The sequence below is a fragment of the Etheostoma spectabile genome, chromosome 3 (genome assembly GCF_008692095.1).
Source record: "Etheostoma spectabile isolate EspeVRDwgs_2016 chromosome 3, UIUC_Espe_1.0, whole genome shotgun sequence".
NCBI lineage: Eukaryota > Metazoa > Chordata > Actinopteri > Perciformes > Percidae > Etheostoma > Etheostoma spectabile.
This window is the reverse complement of record NC_045735.1, coordinates 23301366-23323711: the sequence shown is the minus strand read 5'-3', so window position 1 is coordinate 23323711 and position 22346 is coordinate 23301366. Positions and strand designations below refer to the sequence as shown.

The 22346-nt window shown below is 38.1% G+C and overlaps 1 protein-coding gene across 2 annotated transcripts in view; it reads right to left on the bottom strand.

Moving 5' to 3' along the window:
• Positions 1-6082: 6082 nt before the first annotated feature.
• Positions 6083-22346, bottom strand: part of fam168a (family with sequence similarity 168 member A) — a 24242-nt gene continuing 7978 nt past the window's right edge. Inside the window, exons 2-8 of one of the 2 annotated variants that reach the window (XM_032511970.1) lie at positions 20793-20900; positions 20003-20094; positions 18006-18086; positions 12170-12315; positions 10620-10806; positions 7972-8098; positions 6083-7051 (exon numbers count right to left, since the gene is read on the bottom strand). In XM_032511970.1, coding sequence (XP_032367861.1) covers positions 7986-8098; positions 10620-10806; positions 12170-12315; positions 18006-18086; positions 20003-20094; positions 20793-20854 — 681 coding nt within the window. In that variant the 5' untranslated portion in view covers positions 20855-20900 and the 3' untranslated portion in view covers positions 6083-7051; positions 7972-7985. The remainder of the gene's footprint in view (positions 7052-7971; positions 8099-10619; positions 10807-12169; positions 12316-18005; positions 18087-20002; positions 20095-20792; positions 20901-22346) is intronic. The other variant, XM_032511963.1, reaches the window with a different exon arrangement.

The window sequence follows — 22346 nt, the reverse complement described above, 5'->3', positions numbered from 1 at the left end:
ATGTTTCTAACTGAAAAGACGCTGTGTTTGAGCAAAAGCTCAACAGACTGGAAAACCAAATGCAGAGACAAAGCTGCAGATGACCAGGTGCAGAAGAAGTTAATTTGGTGTGAGGCCATGTGTTGCTGCATCACCTGGCTTGCATGATCCCGGTGGATGAATTTAATCACTAGTTACTCAATAAAGAACCTCTGTGGCCACTATCATTAACACTCGCCACAACTTTGTCTGGCAATTTGAAACAAAAAAATGCTCATATTTGTTTTTGTTTTTTTACATTTTATACACTACTTTAGTATGTACTGCATTTTATTTACATTGGCCCTTTTTAATATATGCTTTTACTCACGAATACGCTTTTAACTGAAAATTCTTAGACTTTAAAGTGAGACTTCTCAAAAGAAGAAATAAGACATCTTTCCTCTTACTGAGGAACGGTTAAATTTGGGGTGGTGATGGTGCAGTGGATATGACACATGCCTTTGGTGTGGAGGACTGGGTTCGAATCCCCACTGCGATACATCAACCCATGTCCTCTGAGCAAGACACTTAATCCCTAGTGGCTCCAGAGACGTGTAATGTAATTTAGAAGCAATAAAACACATCCTCAATTCAATACACTCCGGGGTTTACCGCGACTACCTCACTTGGTCTGGTATGACCAGTAGTTATTGATGTACAGTGGATTTGACCATTTTAACACTTTATACCATATTTGTCTCTTGTTGCAACAGTGGATGATGTTCAGCATAAGATATATTCTTGCTTTTAATGCATTTCTTGTGTGATAAGTGTCATATAAATACAGTTTTGATTGATGGATTGATTGATTATATACTGGCACTGATTAGAGCTCTGATGAGCCTGTGTGGAACTAGAAGGAATAAACAAGATATGACTAGGTATCATGTGATGTCAGTTATCTAAATGGAAAATGCTTCTTGAAAAAACCACAAAGGTTTAATATGTTTATGACAGTGACAGCATTTTTTCTATTACTGTCAAAACAGACTGAATCTTCTAATCCGCATTAGCAGTAACCACTATTGCCAGTGATAAAGATATGTGTGTGTGCGTGTGTGTTTTTGGTGGGGCATTGTGCATTTAAGAGGTGTGTGTCAGTGTGTGTTCAGTAGTGCATGTATCTGTGTGAGTGGTAGTTGTTGCACAACCTGGTTTGGATGTCTGCTGATGGCTGTAGGGAGAAGTGAAAGAGTGAGTGAGTGATATTTGCTGTCAGTCTTTTTCAGCCACTGAGGAAATAGTGCTTTCAGGTTCTTCTATTTGAACACACTCAACTTTCACAAAGTCATGACAAACTTTCAGTCAGTGCCCTCACAGCAACCTGCCCAACACATAGCTAGTATACCAACATTTGTAAAAAACAAGTAGACTATAATATTATACGTTTAATTATTTTAAATTGTGCATGGTTTCATGCTTCTTTACTGCCTTCGGAGGAGGCATAGCTTGAGTCAAAAACTCAACATAAAAAAAAAAAAGAAGAAAGATTTGAAGTCAATTTTAGACCTTGAAAACAGTTGACAAAGGAATGTCACACACTAATCACCATCATTACAGACTTTGAATAGCCATACAAATACAATTTCAGTTCACAAATCAAAAGTGAGCCTTACATCTTTGCAGGAATGTGTGTGGATCCAATTAAAGGGCAACAATTCCCTGTGATGCTTGATTTGTGACTGGTAGAGATTTGCAGAATGCTTGACGTACGAAGAGTCCCGTACTTTTCATAAGGTACGAGTTCTGTGTTAAGGTGAGGCTCAGAATTAAAAAGTCACACAAAACAAGCTTCCTTTTATAGGAAAATTTTAATAGTTATTCAATGTTCTACATTTTACAGTAAATATACAATTACAAACTTGGCTTAGTTATAGTACTAGATCACTAACTGATCTTTAAAAAAAAAAAATTTAAAAAAAAAACCTCAACAAAAAAACAAAACATAAAAAAACAAATTAAAAACAGATTTACACTTCATATCACAAGCCTGACGCTGGTCCTTCACTCTGGACCAAATAGCTAACATACAGTTCACTTCTCTCAACGCTGAACAGACGTTGGGCTTCAGTTTTAAACACAACTTTACGGTAACAGATATACCATAGCATGTGCAAACTGGGTACCAAACTAAAACTTCCAAAGATGGGGTTGTTCCTAATACTCAATCCAGTGAGGAAGGGGTGGGGGGTTTACAAGTATGCTTTTTTTTGGAAGACAAGAAATTTCCACTTTTTGCATCACATTTAGTGTCAAATTAAACTAAGAGATAGCATTGACAAATTGAAATGACAAACCTGCAGCAGAACTTTAAAGACATGTAAGAGCCTACTATTCACTGGAATAGCAGTGTTTTAATTTATACTTGTGAAAAAACTAAGACTTAGCAACTGCAAGGGGAAAAAAAAGACTAGGGAAGATGGAAGGAGTGTTATGCATGGTTGTGGTCGCATTTTCACTGTAAATTGAAGAAGCATTGTATTAAAATATACTGGAGTAAAAGCTAAAAAGAACTGAGCAATCCTCATTAAAGTTACCAGCATTCAACGTTTGGGAAGGTCACCGAGGACAATATGATGGGAGGTAAATAAACCCATGATTAAGACAACTTTGCATTTCCCCCCTCTGAACACCAAGTGTTCAAATGTCCATTTTCACTTAAGTGCAAATCAAAATAAATGAGAGGCGAGGAATAGCATGAAATGAAGAAGCAGTTTCACCACCCTGACAAAACCAACCTGCTCTGTGGGAGTCTTTAACTTCACTACTACTACCCCAAATGCTCTGTGGGTCTGCCTCTCTACTGAGCCTCCACATTAGGAAAAGAATTTGTTTTTTTAAGAGCATTCAAGCATTGGTCCATTAAAAACTCTTAACTCAAAATAATCAACTCCTCCTATAAGAAGAAATAAACCTTATGTTGTGTCTGAAATGGGATTTTGGAAAACGTCTGAGAAAAAGAAAAAAAAAGACTTTACATTTGGAAAAGAAATCTCAGTGCTTAAAAGGTGACATCCAATTGTGATTCTTGAATGTAAATGACACCAATAAATCCTTAATTTAATCATTCTGGTACAAAGCCTGGAAACCATGGCGATGCCACTTCCAGACACTGGCGACATCTAGTGTTTAAAAAGGCTCAGTGGAGATTTCACAAAAAAATAGATCATTGACACCAATTTAATGACTATGATATAGTTCCTTATGACTGCTACTGCAACAGGGTGGTGAGAGTTGCAAAGGTCCGACCAAAAGCACATAGAGAACAAAAAAATAGAGAGCACAGGGTTAAAAGACATGAGAGGGAGCAGAATGTGAGCAGATGAGCATGTGATCCGACATCATTTTGCATCCCAGATTGTGATTTAAAAAAACTGAACATTTGAATGGTTGGAGGGATGCAAAATGGCCTCTGAAGTGAAAATAGGATACACAGAGGATAGAGTAAGAAAGATAAAAGTGAGTTAAAATGCATTAAGAATGTGAGGAATAGGACAGCAATAGGAAAACACAGTTTCACAGGAAGCTAGACATAACAAGGACTCTTTCACCAGTTACGTAGGAGAATAAACTAATATTTACTTAACTGTTGGTGAAATATGGCACAGAACAAAGGGCGTGGAGGCTGAGGGTTTTCATTCATCATTCAATACATCTTTGCACCCACAGAACAGAAATGGACAGCGAAGATGGCCCCCAAAAGCATCATGGCAACCATTATTCATTCAACCAAAGAAAAAAAAAAGCTGCTATCCATTTAAATTCTGTCAATAATCCTCTGCTTCCTCAAGGTCTGGAAATTCAGACAATTAAATTGTGGGATTTGGTGATGAAAATGTCCACAAGTTTGTTGACAGACCTTGTTCCCCTCGTCAGAAACTGACATGTAGAGATGCAGAAAAGGTAAAAAAAAAAAAATATTATATAGATATATATATTAAAAGCACAAACAGTAGCTGCCACACTGATGCAACCATGCTTAGCTAGAAATACATTACTGTACCACTTGCTGTATAAATATACTGCATTATTTTTTTTTAACTTAGAGATCCAATGCTATAGTGAAATACACCTGAATATTATGCATACCCATTATGCTCAATTGACCAGAGGGAAAGAAGGAGGAAAAAAAAAAACATAAGATTTTATTGAGAAATACTGACGGAAGAAGTGGTTGGTTAAATAAATCCTAATGACGAGTAACATTAATGCTGTCGCAAGAAAACCCACTTTCTGTATTCTTTTCAGTTTTACTGGCTTGAGTTAAATGTACAAGACCTTGCGTGGTGGGAACACTATATGACCCATAAACATCCACTTTTCTTGTAAAATACAAGTGTTGTTTCAAAAATAAGGCTCAAAGATAGACGGTTTTCATCCGACAGCGGAATTATGCAATATTTTCTTGAGAATTAACCTACTAGTGTACAAACATTTGGACTAAGAATACCTCAAACACTCAACCTTATTGTTTTATTTTTAATTACAATATAAATTGTTACTTCATCTTGCACTACCAAGATAGGTACCTGTTACTTAGCATTAAATTATAATTACTTTTTTTTGTCTTATGATCTGCAATATTTCCACAGTTATTCAATACTCAAATTTTTGATATGTTCCTACTTCTCTTCTTAGCAATATCTGCAATAATTACTGAATGGAGGCTGCATACAGAGCCTGTAATCCATATTTAGAGATTACAATAAGCCTTTTTTTTATTTAAATCAATTCAAAACACTCAGAAAATAATTACTGTATGTTAAGTTTGAGGCGTTCCCTCTTATTTTATTGCAATATCAAACCACTTCATCTACATACCCGCGCAGTAAATGCTTTTTGTTCTACAAATCTGTACTCTACAGATTATGAACTTGTAATTTGAGTTTTTTGTGTGTGTGAATCCTGAAAAATACCACACGCCTCACTTAAATATTAAACCCCACCACCACTACACGGTATGTTTGTAGTGTTTGATTAAAATGGGTCATCGTACTGCCTTTGCACATAAATGCCTCTACATGTATAAGCATAACAGGCAACAAAAAGGAAATAGCTGTATATGGTCCATGTCTCATTGGCTCAAATATCCTTATGTGATGACTATCAAGGTTATGCATGGATTTAAAAAAAAAAAAAAAAAAGGACAATTATGTTTAAATGCAGTCAGTAAAAGCAGATGTGTGAATTTCCAGAAAAAAAGGTGAACAAATGTATGAATCTTTTTCATAAAAAAAATTACTTTAAGTCTAAAAAGCCAACTGGACTGAACCTGTTTAAAACCAAGTGGCCGCGTCATCACGGCTCTGTACGCTCGCTAAAATGTCTTAATATTCTTAAACTGTTGCAGCCATGAACACTAAAACCAGCACTTTTTTGACTACAGTGCTCTTGCAATTCATATGGTAATACCGACAAAATCATCGCGATGACATGGACCAGGTGTATACACACACACACACACACACACACACTACAGCCCTCTGAGCCCATCATTTCTTCCTTAATGTGGTGCACAACCACACCATGTTACCGGTTTGGTCTTTTTAGCACTCACAGAACTGTGAATGGGCCAGTGGATTGAAACTTATCCATTCATCAGCACACATGCCCTTAACTGGTCCACTTTTAACTGTACACTTGAGAGTGCGGGTTTCTATTTGTTGAGTGTTTGGTTATAAAGTCCTCCTCGAAAAGAAGGATGGAAGAGGAGGTGATGTAATCACAGTGAGGAATCGATGTACAATGCAGGTAGTGCAAACATAGTGTTTGGGTGGCCTCTTGCAGGTGAGATGTCCCAAACTCAAATGTCTTGTACCAAGAAATGAAATGACCCGACTGTGAATATGTGATCTCCTCCTCCTTCCTTAAAGTTTGATCTCCATCTGGTCCTGCTCTCCTCACTTTGTGCCAACACAATCCCTTTAAACTCCTTCTGCCTGCCATGGACACCCCTAGAAGCTCACGTTGTGTGTGTGTGTGTGTGTGTGTGTTGATCAGTAACAACATAACTGAAGGTATTGAATAGTAAATGCCACTAAGTGATCATGTGTTTTTTTCCGACACAACACAGGAGCCCCTGTGTGTGAGTGTGTGTGTGTGTCCACCAATACTGTTGACATGGTTATTATAAAGAGTGTTACAGGTTACGGTTAAGATTCCGATAACATCATCAGACGTCATAACATCCTAGCCTGTCTCGTCTGTAGCAGGTGAAGTTTTCTTAGTGTGTGCTATGCTAATGTGGACACAGTGAGCAGCAGCATGGGTAATGGTGGGTGAGTGATCTGCCCACAGCACTCACAGACATTTAACGGCAGGGATGATGGACTGACTACCGCCCAACAGACAGCTAGGTGCTGGAAGCCGACTGAGATTAAACTGAAAATGTAACAATGCGGAAAAAAGGATAAAAGAGAAGGGAAGAACAAAGGGTAGGAAAAGTCTAAAGAAAAAAAAAAAAAGTAATTCAGATGAGTAAAAGTAAGAATATCAAAAAATTAAATAACCGGAAAAAACTAAATGCTTATTATGTTAAAACCCTGTGCTGATATCTAGTTGTTAGAAATGTGGCAGCTTAAGTCAATAAGTCTTTGTTGTGACTGATGGAGATGATAATGAGTGCACTTCTGAGTTTAAGTGCCCAATATTTTCCAGCCAACTGACCTGAGGAAGGACCACACACACACCAGCACAACACAGAAACAGGAGCAACTGACGCCCGTGATTGGTCAAGAGTCCTTCTGGAGTTCCAATGACAGACACAACAGAAAATGAGGAAATAAAATAAAAAATAAAATAAAAAAAAGCCATACAAAATAAGGTAATGACTGGTTGGCAAATGAACAGAGAAAAAAATAAAAGCAGCTTTTGTAAAAACGTTAGAATGTCGCATACTAACAATAACAATAATAGTAAAGTGGCTGTTGCACTTTAGTTTTGTTCTTGCAGACAGGTGTTGAGTTCCCATGGTTACCAGTGGGAGCCCGTGTAAGATTTGAGCAGTTGCATACGATGGTGGACTCCAGATCTGGTGGGGAAGAAGAGCAGAAGCACACCTTGGTGATTGATTTAAGGCCGACTCAGACCTCTGAGGAAAAGAGGGCTTAATATATAGGAGTAACGCTTTGTAATAATCAATTAAACTTGTTATTTTTTATTTTATCACCGCGATATGGAAAACCGTGATAATTTTGGTCACTATTACCATGACATGCAATTTTCATATTGTTACATCCCTACTTATTCATATTTATAAGTTTCATATTATTTAACAATTTCTTGTTGCACACATTTGTTATTGATTACCAAATGATTTGTAAACCTTTAAAAAAATAGTTCGTACAGTTGTCAGTTTGTAAACAGTTAGCAAACATTATTTGAATGCTATTATAAAGTTGCAACAGATAATAGAATGTCAATGCTTAATAAATACTTTGTAAAGCATCTATTAACAATTTAGATAGCCATCAGTGCACAAGTAATCCTCTTTTATAGATCACCCAAAATGCTTTATCTACAACTTACTAATCAATGACTAATTATAATATATAATACTTATAAGCATTCAAATAATGATTATAGATGGTTTACAAAACAAGTATTAACCATTCACAAAGTATTAACTATCTAAATAAATGACTGTTATATTAATCTGTTATATTTAACTAATGATGAAATAGCATACATAATAGCATTAATAATACTGAGTAAACAGTATTAAACATGTCATAGTTGACAGTAAAATAACTAACTTAATTGAGTTAATATTCTAGTTGGGTGAAATAATCAATTTTCCACTATTCATTTTGTTTATTATGTTTGACCAAAATGTGAGACAGCATAGCTGTTCAAGTCAGAGAGACAACAGGCGAAAGGACAACAAAACGAAGAGGAGGAGAGGAGGGGTGTGGTGAGGAGAAGGCAAACAGCAGGTGGGCAGACACTCACATGATGGGTGGGCTCTACCAGTGAGGTGGTACGTAGCTGTACCCAGGTGTCCCTTGGGCCCTGTAGGTTGGCACAGTAACTGGGTGTCCTCCAATCTGGGCGTGCTGGGGCGTTGTCAGCAGGGTCCCTACAGGAAGTAAACACCACCACCATTGATGAGCTTCAGCCATTTTTGAATCCATCTGCTGAACAGCTATGAAGGCTTGGTTTGTTGCTGTAGTTGTGGTCATTGTCAGAATCAGAATCAAAATGAGCTTTAATGACCAAGTAAGAGTTAACACATACAAGGAATTTGACTCTGGCTTTTGTTGCTCTCAGCGTTCATCCACAGAAATTGGCATACGGCTAAAAACTGCAACAAAGCTTAACAAGGTAAATATAGATAAATATTTGACTATGTACAGATATAAGTATGTATATAAAAAAGTACGTAAGTGTGTAAGATAGTACATACACATGCATATCCACATAAATATGCATTCACATACGTACATACACACATGTAGACTAACATTACATAATGACTGATGTTATTTCAGCATGTTGACGTGATATCAGGATCACTTTTATACATTTATTTTTAGATCCATTGAAGCATTTTCCTATATTTTGCCTGGTTTTCCACTATGTTAGCAGCTGTGCCAATTTACTCTCGATCTAAATAAAACACTTATCCACCTGCCTAGTACATAAGTAACACTAAAGAAAGCACAATGAATCTAAAAAAAAAATCGACTATACAATAATTTTGATATTTCATTAGTGATTAATCTCATGATTACTTTAATTATAAAACAGTTACAAAAAGTCTACAAATTGTCAACAAATGGCAAAAACTTCCCAACAGAAGTTAACAGGGCCAGTGATTGTGGCTGAAAATGCAGTGATGTTGATAGGTTTTCAGTCCACAGGAGTACAGTACAGTTTTTTTACCATCCTCCTGAAACTGTTCCGAAAAACAATCTAAGCGGCCCTGAAATGATTGTGGACTGTTCCAAATCAAAAATCTTTGTTTCAGTCACATCACAAAGGACTCTTTCAACGTGGGGAAAATGGATGAAATGAAACCATCTTTCAGGGAGCAGAAAACCCTTAACCTGTGGTAGATTCTGATAAAACCATTTTAATGGTTGAGTATAAATGTCCCACTCCTGGTCACTTAAATAAGCGTAAATCTCATGTGCCGTTTCATCATACTAATGTAGCTTTAAACCATCATAGCTAACTTGACAATACTAACATGCCTTTTTTCCCCTGGGTAATGAGTTTACAAAGCTAACTCAACCACTAAAGGCGGAAGGAACTGCAAGGGATAATAATAACTCAATAATTAAAGCAATAATTCACATTTCCCTGCTACCTCAAGGAATGGATATTGAATAATCTGTTTTGTTGAATGGTCTTAAAAGGCAGAGGGTCAGTTTACCCCCAGATGGCTCAACTTACTCTCTCAGATCAAAGTTATATTTTCAGACCCCTTTGACATTGACATGACTTACAATTTCATTTGATAGGAGACATCCTGAAATAGATATGCAAGACAGTATATGGGAAATAATATTTTGCGGCATGTTCAGGTTAAAAAAAAAGGGTAGAGAAGAAGAGTTTTAGGAAGTCAATACTGTTAGCAGTGGAATAGACGGACACGCTGTGTGTAACCTGGGGAGTTCTATAAAAGCTTACCCTCGCCTACCGTGCTCTGCTGTACAGCGGAGCAACAGAAGAGCAGTATACAAGAGCTACGGGTCAGTAATTATCTGAAGTGGTATTGTGAAGTACCGTGATGCAAGTATAGCTCCTGTCGGTAACTACCACGCTAATGCGAATAGCATGACAACTCCTAGAAAATGCATTAAATTGATAAAATGTTAAAAATGCACACACAAGCATTTGCCCATTATCTGTTTCACGTTTTGTTGCCTTTTAGGGACCTTTGTGTGTGTGTGTGTGTGTGTGTGTGTGTGTGTGTGTGTGTGTGTGTGTGTGTGTGTGTGACGTGAAGGACTATTATCTTTTGCAGTTTTGAGGTTTCTTTTGTCTATTTCTATGATTTAATGGATTTGATCATTAGCAATATCAGGGGAAAAATAAGGACACATGGCTGGAGAAATGAATGGTGAGTTTACTGCGTCCTTCCGGATTTTAATGCATCCAAGAAGCATGCCGCGTACCTGGCAACATCACTGAAAATATCTTGTTTTGTCTGACCAACAGCCCAAAACCACACATTCACTTTACTATCATTGAAGATGAAGAAATCCATCAAATATTCACATTTAAGTTGCTTGACCAGAGACGTTTTTTGCCATTTCTGCTTTAAAACTATCAAATTGATGATCAAAATGGTTGCCATTCAATTAATTGTCCAATTTATATCCTGCTGTTTTAGGGTATACAGATTTGACACAGCCAAGCACATACAATCTATCAGTAAGCCAAAACAAAAGGGAACTCTTAAAACAACACTTCCGTACACATTCAGAGAGCAACATTAAAAACACATGACTATCTCCAGCATAAATAAATGATTTAACCACACAGATTACAGTCAAGAGAGAACAGTGAAGACGGCAATGCCTGCCGTCTTCAAGCCAGCAATTTATCTCGGAAAAATGAAATAAATAAACAGTCAGTGGTTCTGGTCTTACCTGCGCTCATGGCCATGGTTGTCCCAGCTACCATCCCCATGGCAGCCATGCCGTTGTTGCGAGGAGCAGGGACAGGGACGGGGGCAGGGTAGAGGGCTGTGGAGGGGATGCTGTTAGGCTGCACCACGGTGGTGTGATGAATCACATGTGGCTGAGCCGCATACACTGGCTGGGTATAGTATGCTCCCTGTCAGGATGAGCACTAATATTAACATTCCCCACAAACACCACAAAGCAACCCATTACTTAAATTCAAACAATTATTTCTTCAGTCATCTCACATTTGTTATGGTGATAAACTGAAAATCCAAATGGCAGGCCAGTTGAGATGATCGGAATAGTCCAATGCATTTAACAGGCAGATTAATAAAAAAGGTCTTCAGCCGTATGTTTAGGCAGCCTAGCCAGTGTGGCTGCTGCAGAACGAAGTTAGCGTTTCCCCTTGTGTCAATGTTGCCGTTCTACGAGCAGACGTCAGCGTCACGGTAGCACGCCTCCAACCAGCTAAACTAGCATACAGGGTTTGGAAAAAGTCCCTAGTCCGACTCCTGAAGGGTAGAACATTCATCAGATTTGTCATTTGAGGTGGTTGTGGGACAGTAAGCAAGTGTAAATGTGAAGCCTTTCACAGGACACCGGAATGTTTTAAAAACAATGTTTGATTGCATTATCAAAACTATGCTAACACTAACTAAAGAGAGACAATGCAGTCAATAACAGTGTTAAATAAATGTTCATTTAAGTTTAGCAAATGTGGCCATAAGGACTTTGTACTAATGCACTTTATGTTATTGATTGAGACCTTTTTAAACATGTTTCAAGGATATGGGTATATATGGCTTATATTTTCATCACATCTATATAACGTGTGAGAACATAAGCACTATAGTGTATATATTTTGCCTATATCAGATGTATGTATGGGATTGTTCCTTATAGAAAAATAGTCAAAAACAAGAATTAATAACATCAACAACACTTAATAACATTCTGAATTAAACAGTTTTTCCCGGAGCTGATGATGGAAGTAGCAAATGAGTGAGCCATCTCGCTGCCTCCTTATGTCTGTTCAGAGTTGCACATACGCAGTACTGATTGAGTAGAGACTGTCACTCTTCTCTTTCACGCGTGCATATTTATTGTCGTCACGCCTCACACGTTGACTGCCTTACTGTCGATAAATAAAGTAGGAGAGGGCAGAGTCAGTGTGAAAAAATAAATAAATGTAATATTCCTTTGCCGCTGTGAAATTCCTGCCATTGATCGCACTGCTCTCTAAATAACAGCATCGGCCATTGAAAAACCTGCATATCAGTGGACCACATATATTTGTTCATTCAACACTATGATGTCGCAAAAACGCTTCACCTAATTGTACAAATATGCTGTAAAGTGTAATCAACTAACCAGATACTATGTACGTATATTTACCACAGTGATCGAGTTAAATGGCAATGCCAATTGACAGGTGTAACACAACAAATGTGATCACAACTTCTCAATAGCCCTGTACAGAGTGTGTCTCCAAGGTAAATATTCAGTATCCTTACCTGTGCGTATAGGTTCTGCTGAGGGTAGGCACTGCGAATGGGGTACATGGCTGTTGGGTACGGGGTGGGGGTGGGGGTGTAGGGAGGAGGCGCTCCATTTGACTGAGTCGGAGGCACTTTGTACGGGGTGCCTGCTGAAGTATATCCTTAACAGTCAAAAAAAAGAAGGGAGACAGAAAAAAGGATTTAGAAACACATTACACAAGAGCAACTCACTTTATTAATAATTTTCTGACAATTAAGGTGATAATTCTGTGGGTTTGTCACTACAATCGACCCCTCTCACATACAAGTCATGTGATCTATTGCCAACAAAAACAATTTGATTATAACAGCAAGTTATAACAATTCACTATTTTACCACCATTTGAAAAGGTAATTCTGAACTGAACATCAGTTGGACAAAAGATATAATCAAAATACTCTAATTCAGGGTCTTAGTCAGTCTTTAGCCGTGTTGGGCAAGTAATTAGTTACTGAAAGGTAACTAAATTACTCAGTTACAAATTATAAAAGTAACTAGTTACTGAAAGGTAACTAAATTACTCAGTTACAAATTATAAAAGTAACTAGTTACTTCAGAAAGTAACTTATGCGTTACTTTCAAGTACATTTTTAAATGCTCAAATGTGACCCTAGCTCCATCCATCTATAATGGAACTTAAAATAAATGTGCATGTTCCATTATTTATGATAAATAAATATAATAAATGGACACCTAATACATTAACAGAAACAATGTACACTATTTTAATGTTGCTGCGGGACAAAGTGAGACTAGCCTCCAATCAAATGTCATGTTTGTAGATATTATGTTTAGTGGATCGATACAAATAATGTGTAATGTAATGTTTTGGAACTTGATATTTATTGCCCCTCAACAGGCCACAACTTGGCAAAATTAAATACTTGTTAAGGACTATAGCAAAAAATAATAAATATATACACTTAGATACGGTCAAAGGAAGATGAGAGTCAGCAGTACTGTGTGTTTAATGAATAATTCTACTCTATATACACAATAAATATATATTTTTATTTGTATAAAAAAAACTTGAATATCAAGGTTGAGTGCAGACCAATTGAATATTTTGGACTTTTGGACTGTTGCCGCTCTGAAAAATCAATACTGTATGATGTATTATAAGACCAAAAGGATGATAATCATTAGTTGCATCCCCCATCCACCAGATGGGGGACTAGTGCTGTCTATTGATGGGACTTGAGTCTCAAAACAACACAGCCAAGTGTGTCTTACAAGCCTAAATTAGCCAGTCTAACCATGCTCTTGGAAAATGGCTTTCTACAGAAAGTAGTTCTGTAGTCATGATATAGAGTACAATCACCTTTTTATGGAGCATATACAGTCAAGCAACCTACCAACAAAGTGGCGCAAACCACCATTTGACTGACACTACACCAAAAAAGGTTGTAAAGCACAAGGTCTACTGAAGTACAGCAAAGGCATTTAAATCAAACCCCTGCATTAATATCTGCTGTCAGCTGGGCTCGGCTCTGTGGGGTGCAGTACCTCTGAGCCGCCGCTCGGAGGAGCCTGAAGGTCAAACATGCTACTAGCTAGTTGCTGCTGTGGAGCTTATGAAAGCACTTCTCTCACACAAGGACAAGGGAACAAAGAGATGCTGGAGCTGCTGTGTGTGTGTGTGTGTGTGTGTGTGTGTGTGTGTGTGTGTGTGTGTGGTGGTGTGTGTGTGTGTGATGTGTGTACGTACGTACTCTCACACACATGCATGCAGGGCTTTAGAGGACAATGGTGTGTGACAATTACACAAAAGCCTCGCTGATAGAAAGCAGTTTGTCTATTCAATGGTCTTGAGAAATAAAGACATTGTCCAAGACAGGTTTCTAATGAGAGCATAGCTAGCTTGTCTGGAGGTTGATGTTTGTCTGGGACACGACATCTAAAAAGACTTTAATTTCACCATACAATAAGCATTGTAGAATTCATAGAAAATTGCAGTTAAAACAGTACCGATATAAAAAAACAAAGAAAAAAACAACGGTTCTCTTGCTGGGTGAGCTTTTCCAAAGCATACCTGATGTTTTGTTAGACTTCCAAAAGATAAAACCAAACTGGGGGGAGGGGACGAGAGGAAAAAGGCTTCAAAAGAAATCTACAAACCATCCTGCCTTGGTAAGATACTTGAAATTCAGGAGAAAAAGACACAATTTAAGTAGCTATCTGCTCCCCTGTTCAGAAAATTACATCTTTTATCGATTTATAGTAATTATTACTTTCAAAATGTTTTTATTTAGGTGATAATCTACATAATGCTTAACATAATACCAGTTACTCAAAAGGACTTCATTGTCCTGTCCCTATTCCTTGTTACCAATTTACCATCCCATCCATTTGTCTAGAACACAGACTTCACTGCTCATCTTCAAGATCCTGTTGTAAAAATATCTTCTTGACTTATTGATTGCAAAGTAATATTTGATTTCACATTGACCTTTTAGTTATTTTAAGGTTTTCTTTTTTGCCTCCCTATAGTCAGTTTATTGATTTCAGTTTTCTTTGTTTGTAAATTTGTATCTGATGTTGTTAATTAAACTTGACCGTTTCTGAGTTTGACATTGTATGACCCTTTCCCTTTCTTATTTGCAAATGATACCTATCCATTTTTTATATAATGAATTAAAAAGTCTGCTAATAAAACCCAACTGGGACTATGAAATTTTAGACTTCTTAAAATGAGAATTTGCGTTTTTGTGCTTTCAACTCTCAATGTACACTTTGATACCTGCCTCAGGCAAATTCATATAAAGCAAACAACTGTACAGTCAAAAATGAATTCTTCCTATAAAAAGCTTTTAGAAGACACTACAGCTAAGGAGACAGGTGACAATTTATCTGTGGCCCCTTAAAAACTACTTCAAGCAGGTGAACTAATTTTTTCAACAAAAAAATAATGATATAGCTTTCACCCCCAATTATTCAATTATGAATTGCCAAAATGTTATTTGTCAATGGAAGTCACTACTAAATAGAGCTTAGTCACTGAAGTGAGACTGGTTTTTAGTCTGGGTTGTTGGCTGAAAGGTTCAGGACCCCGGTAACACTAAACAATCTACATCTATACAGACACACCGAAACTGTCTGCCATCCAGCCAGCCCTCATCTGCTATGGAGACCAGACATTGAGCCCCCGCAGAGCAGGTATCTGCTGCTACAAGGCCACTGGCAACTGTTAGCAGCTAGCTTTCCACTCCTTGGGATTAGGGGCGTGCAAAAGAAAAATCAATTTGTATTCGAATCACGGTTCAAGCTCTACCAATTCAAAATCCATTCATAGAATTCCCAAAATCAATTCTCTTTTTTTATGTCTACTGCAATCACAAGACAGATAGATACTTTATTGATCTCAAGGGGTAATTCAAGGTCCAAGTAGCTTACAGACATTGCACACAAAACATACCGTAATTCCTCAAATAGAGACCGGTAGGCAATTAAAAGCCGGGCATCTGATATATTGGGGATATTTTTCCAAATTTTTCTTCTTTTTTTTTTAAACCAATGATCTGTCCACTGGAACGCTATGGCTTTTCATTTAAACGATTTATTTAAAACAATTATACTTATCAAACGGATGGAACTAGAAATAAAAGCCTGCCTCGTAAAAAAGCCTGCTTCAAATAAAAGCTGGGTACCTTGTGCGGTTCAGGTAAATAAAGGCCCTGGCTTTTATTTGAGGAATTACAGTACACCATAACAGGAGGTTAAAATAACAAATCCACATGAATTTTATTTGTATATACTGTGTGTGCACGCGCACACAAAGGTTTGGACACACCTCATTCAATGAGTTTTCTTTATTTTCATGACTATTTACATTGTAGATTATCAGTGAAGGCATCAAAACAATGAATGAACACATGTGGAATTATGTACTTAACAAAAAAAGTGTGAAATAACTGAAAACATGTCTTATATTCTAGTTTCTTCAAAGTAGCCACCCTTTGCTTTTTTGATAGTGCTGCAAACTCTGAGTGTTCTCTCAATGAGCTTCATGAGGTAGTCACCTGAAATGGTTTTCACTTACCAGGTGCGCCTTGTCAGGGTTAATTAGTGAGTTTCTTGCCTTATTAATGGAGTTGGGACCATCAGTTGTGATGTGGAGAAGTCAGTTTGATCCACAGCCAACAGCCCTATTGGACAACTGTAACAATTCATATTATTGAGATCTTTGGTTCCAACCGCCGTGTCTTTGTGCGACGGAGAAAAGGTGACCGGATGGATTCTACATGCCTGGTTTCCACTGTGAAGCATGGAGGAGGAGGTGTGATGGTGTGATGGTACTTTGCTGCTGACACTGTTGGGGATTTACTCCAAATTGAAGGCATACTGAACCAGCATGGCTACCACAGCATCCTGCAGCAACATGCCATTCCATCCGGTTTGCGTTTAGTTGGACCATCATTTATTTTTCAACAGGACAATGACCCCAAACACACCTCCAGGCTGTGTAAGGGCTATTTGACCAAGAAGGAGAGTGATGGAGTGCTGCGCCTCCACAGTCACCGGACCTGAACCCAATCAAGATGGTTTGGGGAGAGCTGGACTGCAGAGTGAAGGCAAAAGGGCCAACAAGTGCTAAGCATCTCTGGGAACTCCTTCAAGACTGTTGGGAAACCATTTCAGGTGACTACCTCTTGAAGCTCATCAAGGGAATGCCAAGAGTGTGCAAAGCAATAATCAGAACAAAGAGTGGCTACTTTGAAGAAACTATAATATAAGACATGTTTTCAGTTATTTCACACTTTTCTGTTAAGTACATAATTCTGTGTGCGTTCATTAATAGTTTTGATGCCTTTAATGATAATCTACGACGTAAATAGTCATGAAAACACATTGAATGAGAAGGTTTGTGTGTACACACACACACACACACACACGAAAAGTAACTACATTTACTTACATGAATTTTGTCAAGAATCGTTTTTGAATCCAAATTTGCCATTGAATTGTGAACCTAAAAGTTTGAATCGAATCGTGACATTTTCTGAATCGTACACCCCTAGTTGAGATCTCCACTTCCTCCATCCTGCCTTCACATTATTGCAACCTGTGTGGAGCTCTAAACAACCTTGTTTGCTTTAAATATACTAAGATGAAACACATTTTAAAACAATAATTGTGGGAAACAATTTGCTTTGGGGTGTGTATGCATAATCAACATCAATTTAGTGCAGCGGTGTACAGCAGCAGTGGTAATAGATCATCTGCCTTTAAATAAAAATTCCATCAGTGTGTAATTTATTCAAAATGTGTTTTTCGTCAAAAATATTTTATAATAATAAATTAAGATATCCCTTTTGCCAACAGTTTTTATTTTCATTTTTGTTGTTTACCTCATGAAATGGGATGTTTAATTCTCAAAGGGAGTCACACAATAATGCTCTTGGCTTTTTTTGGCTCTGTTTATCATCCTGCATTTCTTTATGTTTCAACTTGTTATAATTTTGCTCTGTGGTTTACATTTTTCTATTTTTGTACTGTAAAAATAAAGAAAAAGAATAGGCAATATATCTACGCCACAAACAGCAGTCTTTAAAACAAATATCCTTGCAGTTTAATATTTGTTTAAAACGTGATAATGATGTAATAATCATCTGCCTGTACCAATTACATCCTTTACATTACATTTCAATGGATCCCCTCAACTTACTGCCATCTTTGTGCTGTGATTGTACATCCCACTAATTAACTACACAAAAATTTGAGGTGAACTAAAAGCGATTCCTCCCAAGATATTATCTTGTTTAATATAAACAGAATCATCAACTGTTGTGAGTGTGTTAATGGCTGGCTCACCTGGTGGATACCCAGGACTGCCCGTTTGATAGAGGTTGGGTGTATAGGTGGGAGCTGTGGCAGTATACCCTCCTGGATAGCCTGCAAGACATCACAGACAAAAGAGAAAATATCAGAAACCATAGCTTAAAAGGTGCGCCAAGTGATGTCACATGTGTTTTAGGCTACAACATTTGCTGTCACATACAGCAAACATCTCTCCACACACGTTATTTGGTTTAGGGCAGGATGTGCACAGATGGCGCTCATTAAAAAACTGTCTGCACCAATAATGCACACGGCTGAATGCCACACACACACACACACACACACACACACACACACACACACACACACACACACACACACACACCCACAAACCACACACACACACCCACACACACACACACACACACACACACACACACACACACACACACACACACACACACCCACACACCACATACACACACCACACCACCAAAACACCACAAACACAGGCATGTAAGTGAGCGAAGTGCAGCTCATTGCTTGCTATTATTGGCAGTCAATCTCACAGGCTATCTGTTCTATAGCCGTAAGCCTTTACTATATCTGGCTGCTGTAGGTTGGGCAAGTTGTAACAGGTTTAATACATATCAGCATAAATCTATGATGCAGCAGAGTCTGAGGGTTGTGATGGTTAACTTATCTGTACTCTGTTTATTTTGATACATTATAAATTATGCAGACCCATTTGACAACCAAATACACACTAAATAAATGTAGCTTTTTGACAACCCAATGGCAATTACAGGTATGGCAATAATACAATCCTGAGTTAAATTCAATGTCAATGGGTTATTACCAACATTTGTTCTATTATTGCCCTTCTGTTGCATTATTCCTGTTGTTGTCACAAGGAGTGTAGTCATGTCATTTCCCTACATTCAGAAGAGGTCATTTACTATCAGTCAGATTTGAACATAAGATAATCAACATTCACGGACTGTTATTTAAAGGAGTGTGTTGAGTGTTTCTGCGTCAATGGACACACATGAGATGGGCTGCTTACTGATACTCATGTGGAAAGACATTAAGTCTCTGCGAGGAAATAATCCCAATAAACATGGTCATGTGTGTGTCTTCTTCACATGCAAATGTAAACTAAGCATTAGTGGAAGCTCACAATTGTAAATTACACGAGAGCACTCATTTTACCCCATGTGTGTGCAACTTGGTGGTGAATACATAATCTAAACAGTCATTGTTCCTGTGGGCACCTTTGACTTGCAGTTCAAACTCTCTACTGTGTTTTGGAAAATAAAAATCCCAAAAGATGGAGAAGAACAGGGGAGTTATCAATCTGTGTTCTATCTTCTAGTTTGTAGTCTGTGTCACTTTTCTAGTGTATGCATTAGACTTCTCTAGACACTACATTATTGTGTACAGAGTCACAATTTTATATTTTAGACTTAGATTTCAGATTTGTGACTTTTTTGTAAACGGTCTTCTCTATTGCAGCAGCCATATTTTGTTTGTTTATTTTCTCTGAAACACATTCTATAGAATGTGGAAAAAGATTGACGTAGTCCGAGGCTCATAATATCTGGGGAATGGCGTCATCAATATTAAACAAAATGCATAAAGAACCCTATTCTGAAGGCGCAATACAGTGTTACTGTACAGTCTGATGGTGCAGCACTACACATTTATTATCTATCTTCTGGTAGTTTGTGTAGTAGTGTTGTGTAGGGAAGTTAGTTTCTCGATGCACGCAACAGAAAATAAACAATAAGTAAACTTCGCTAGACTAACACTAACCAGTTTATAAAAAAATAAGAGTTGTCTCTCTGAACAACCTTTAGAATCATTAAGAGGCCGTTGGTAGAACAGGCTTTTAAGGCACTCATTCAAAGACTCAAAATTCAGCAGCAATGTGGTGTGTCACTTGCAGCCACCCTTAAAAACAGGTTTATGGCAGAATAAAGGATGATAGCTGTGTGTGTGTGTGTGTGTGTGTGTGTGTTAGATCTTACCGGTAAAGGCCATGTTTTTAGGGTTTCCATATGGGGTGCCAGGTTGAACGGGGCTGTAGACTGGATTCATAGCTGAAGCTAACCTGTTCTTACTGAGAAAGAGAGAAAAGGACAGTGTGGAGAAGAGGGCAGGGGGATAAGAGAAGCCAAAAGAAAAATGGAGAAAGAGATGTAAGCCGTGTAAATTGTAAAGAAAACTGTTACGTTTATCAAGCATACATTAAACACACACACACAAATCCCAAACTCAGACTTTTAAGGCGACGTCTGACAGCCGAAGGATTTTGCCAGCATGCAAAAAAACAAAAAATTAAAATCAAGCCCCCTGAATCCTCACCCTCAAGGAGGCTCAACGTAAGAATGTTTTTAAAAACACAGACTTTTGGAATAAGTAAGGCACAAGTACTGACAGAAAAGCACAATTACATATGGATCCACTTAAAATAATGGTTTGGTTTTCTTGAGTGGCATTAAATACAGCTAGCCAAATACTGCACATCTTCCGTAGTTTCACTACTGCACCACACAAGGCAGGGCGAGCTCTACCAACCTGGTTTTCCCTACAGGATTGAACGAGCCATTAAAGCCACTAAATGGTTGAGGTGAAGGTGACCAATAACAGAGCCACATATGTACACATACACACATCTCCCATAAGCACCTCTGGTCTCACAGTGTAGACGAGAAGACCTCAAGTACTCCAACTTTCAACTTACCTGGACACGGAGAATATGGGCATGGGATATTGTTTACATGTGTGTGTGAGTGCGTGTGCATGCGTGCCCCGTACCTCTTGTGCGTGTCTGGTTGATACATGAAACTGAATTTGTCTGTGGGATGCCCGCTCGCCATTCTTGCTGTATGCAAATGAGGAAGGAGTGGAAGTGGATATGCAAATCTGAAATTAAAACAGCGAGAGGTCATGATTACAACGAACACAGGAAAAGGGGAAAAAAATTAAATAAAAACAAAAATAGCAAAAAAGCTAGGACCAGCGCAACAGCAAATGGTTAGTGACCGCAGCAGGGGAGACGGTGATTTAGAGCATTTGAGTAAGTGATTGTGGTGACTGCTGTGTCTTTAGCCACCAATACATGCAGCATAAATGTGCTAAACACAAAACAATATAAACGAATGTAGGTAACTATTGTATTAATTGGACTGTGTTTGCCTCCAGTTTTAAATCTCTTATATCATCAGTTGTGTATGTGCATAAAAAACAAGCCATTTCTAGCCGTACTGGCTGATAAACAGCCTTGAGGTAATATTGTATTGATTCCTGTGTATGTAAAGTCTAGGCTATATGATGTGTGCATGTCCAAGAGAAAGTGAAACATGAGTATGAGTGTGTGTATACTGTATGTGATGTGCTGTGCACAACACCCAATACAAGCAGTAAAAGCAAACATTAAGACAGCCAAATGAAAAAGCACAACACACCCAGTGAGCGGGCAAGTGATAGAGAACAAAATATAGTACAAATAGGTCAAGTCTTGCACCGAGCCATGAAAACGCATGATCAAGTGAACACAAGAGCATTGCACAAACACAGAGCGGAACAGCTGAAGGAATAAATAAAGAGAGGGAAGGTGTGTAAGCTGTGTGTCATTTGAGTTCATGTGTTGATTTGCACTTCTGTTTCTGAATGAGATGGGAGCTGGTATGCGACGGCAGTGATCAGGCTGGTTCTGTCTGGTTTTCAGTGTGGCTCTGTCGTGTGCCATGTATAAGACTGCAATCTATCTGCGCACAGCACATCAACCATTCACCACGTACAGACTATCAAAACGCTTGTCCAATTCTGCTTCCTGTAGATTTGTGAATTGGATTGTACAAAAAGATGCACTTAAATCTGATAGATCCATCCTGGGCTTATGCGTCATGGCCAGTTAACATATCCTATAGGCGATTACAGCTTTGCTGTCATAATCCTGTAGCGTATTGATGCCAAACAACACCAAGTGACACTTAAATTAGGCAAGGAAGAATTTCAGCGCTCCATCCAAAAACACTGACGTCAAAACACCCAGGGGCACTCTGAAACTGAATGCAAGCACAAACACGTGGGTGCAGTTGCTTTTGAGTCGTTTTGCAGATTAATTTCTTAAAAATAGTCAAAAACATAAACCTGCTTGTTTGTAGGTGTGTAAAAACAACATGAGTGGTGATATGTCAATTTTGGTTCATTACCCAAATTCATATTTCATAACAAAAGAATGTGCCAGGGGAATTCATTATCCTATTGCTGAAGACATCACATAGTACATTCCTCATTAATCTACTGTATCTCTTATGATTTAAATCCTTCCTCGGGGTCAACTCTGCCTTCTACTTTTATTCCTTT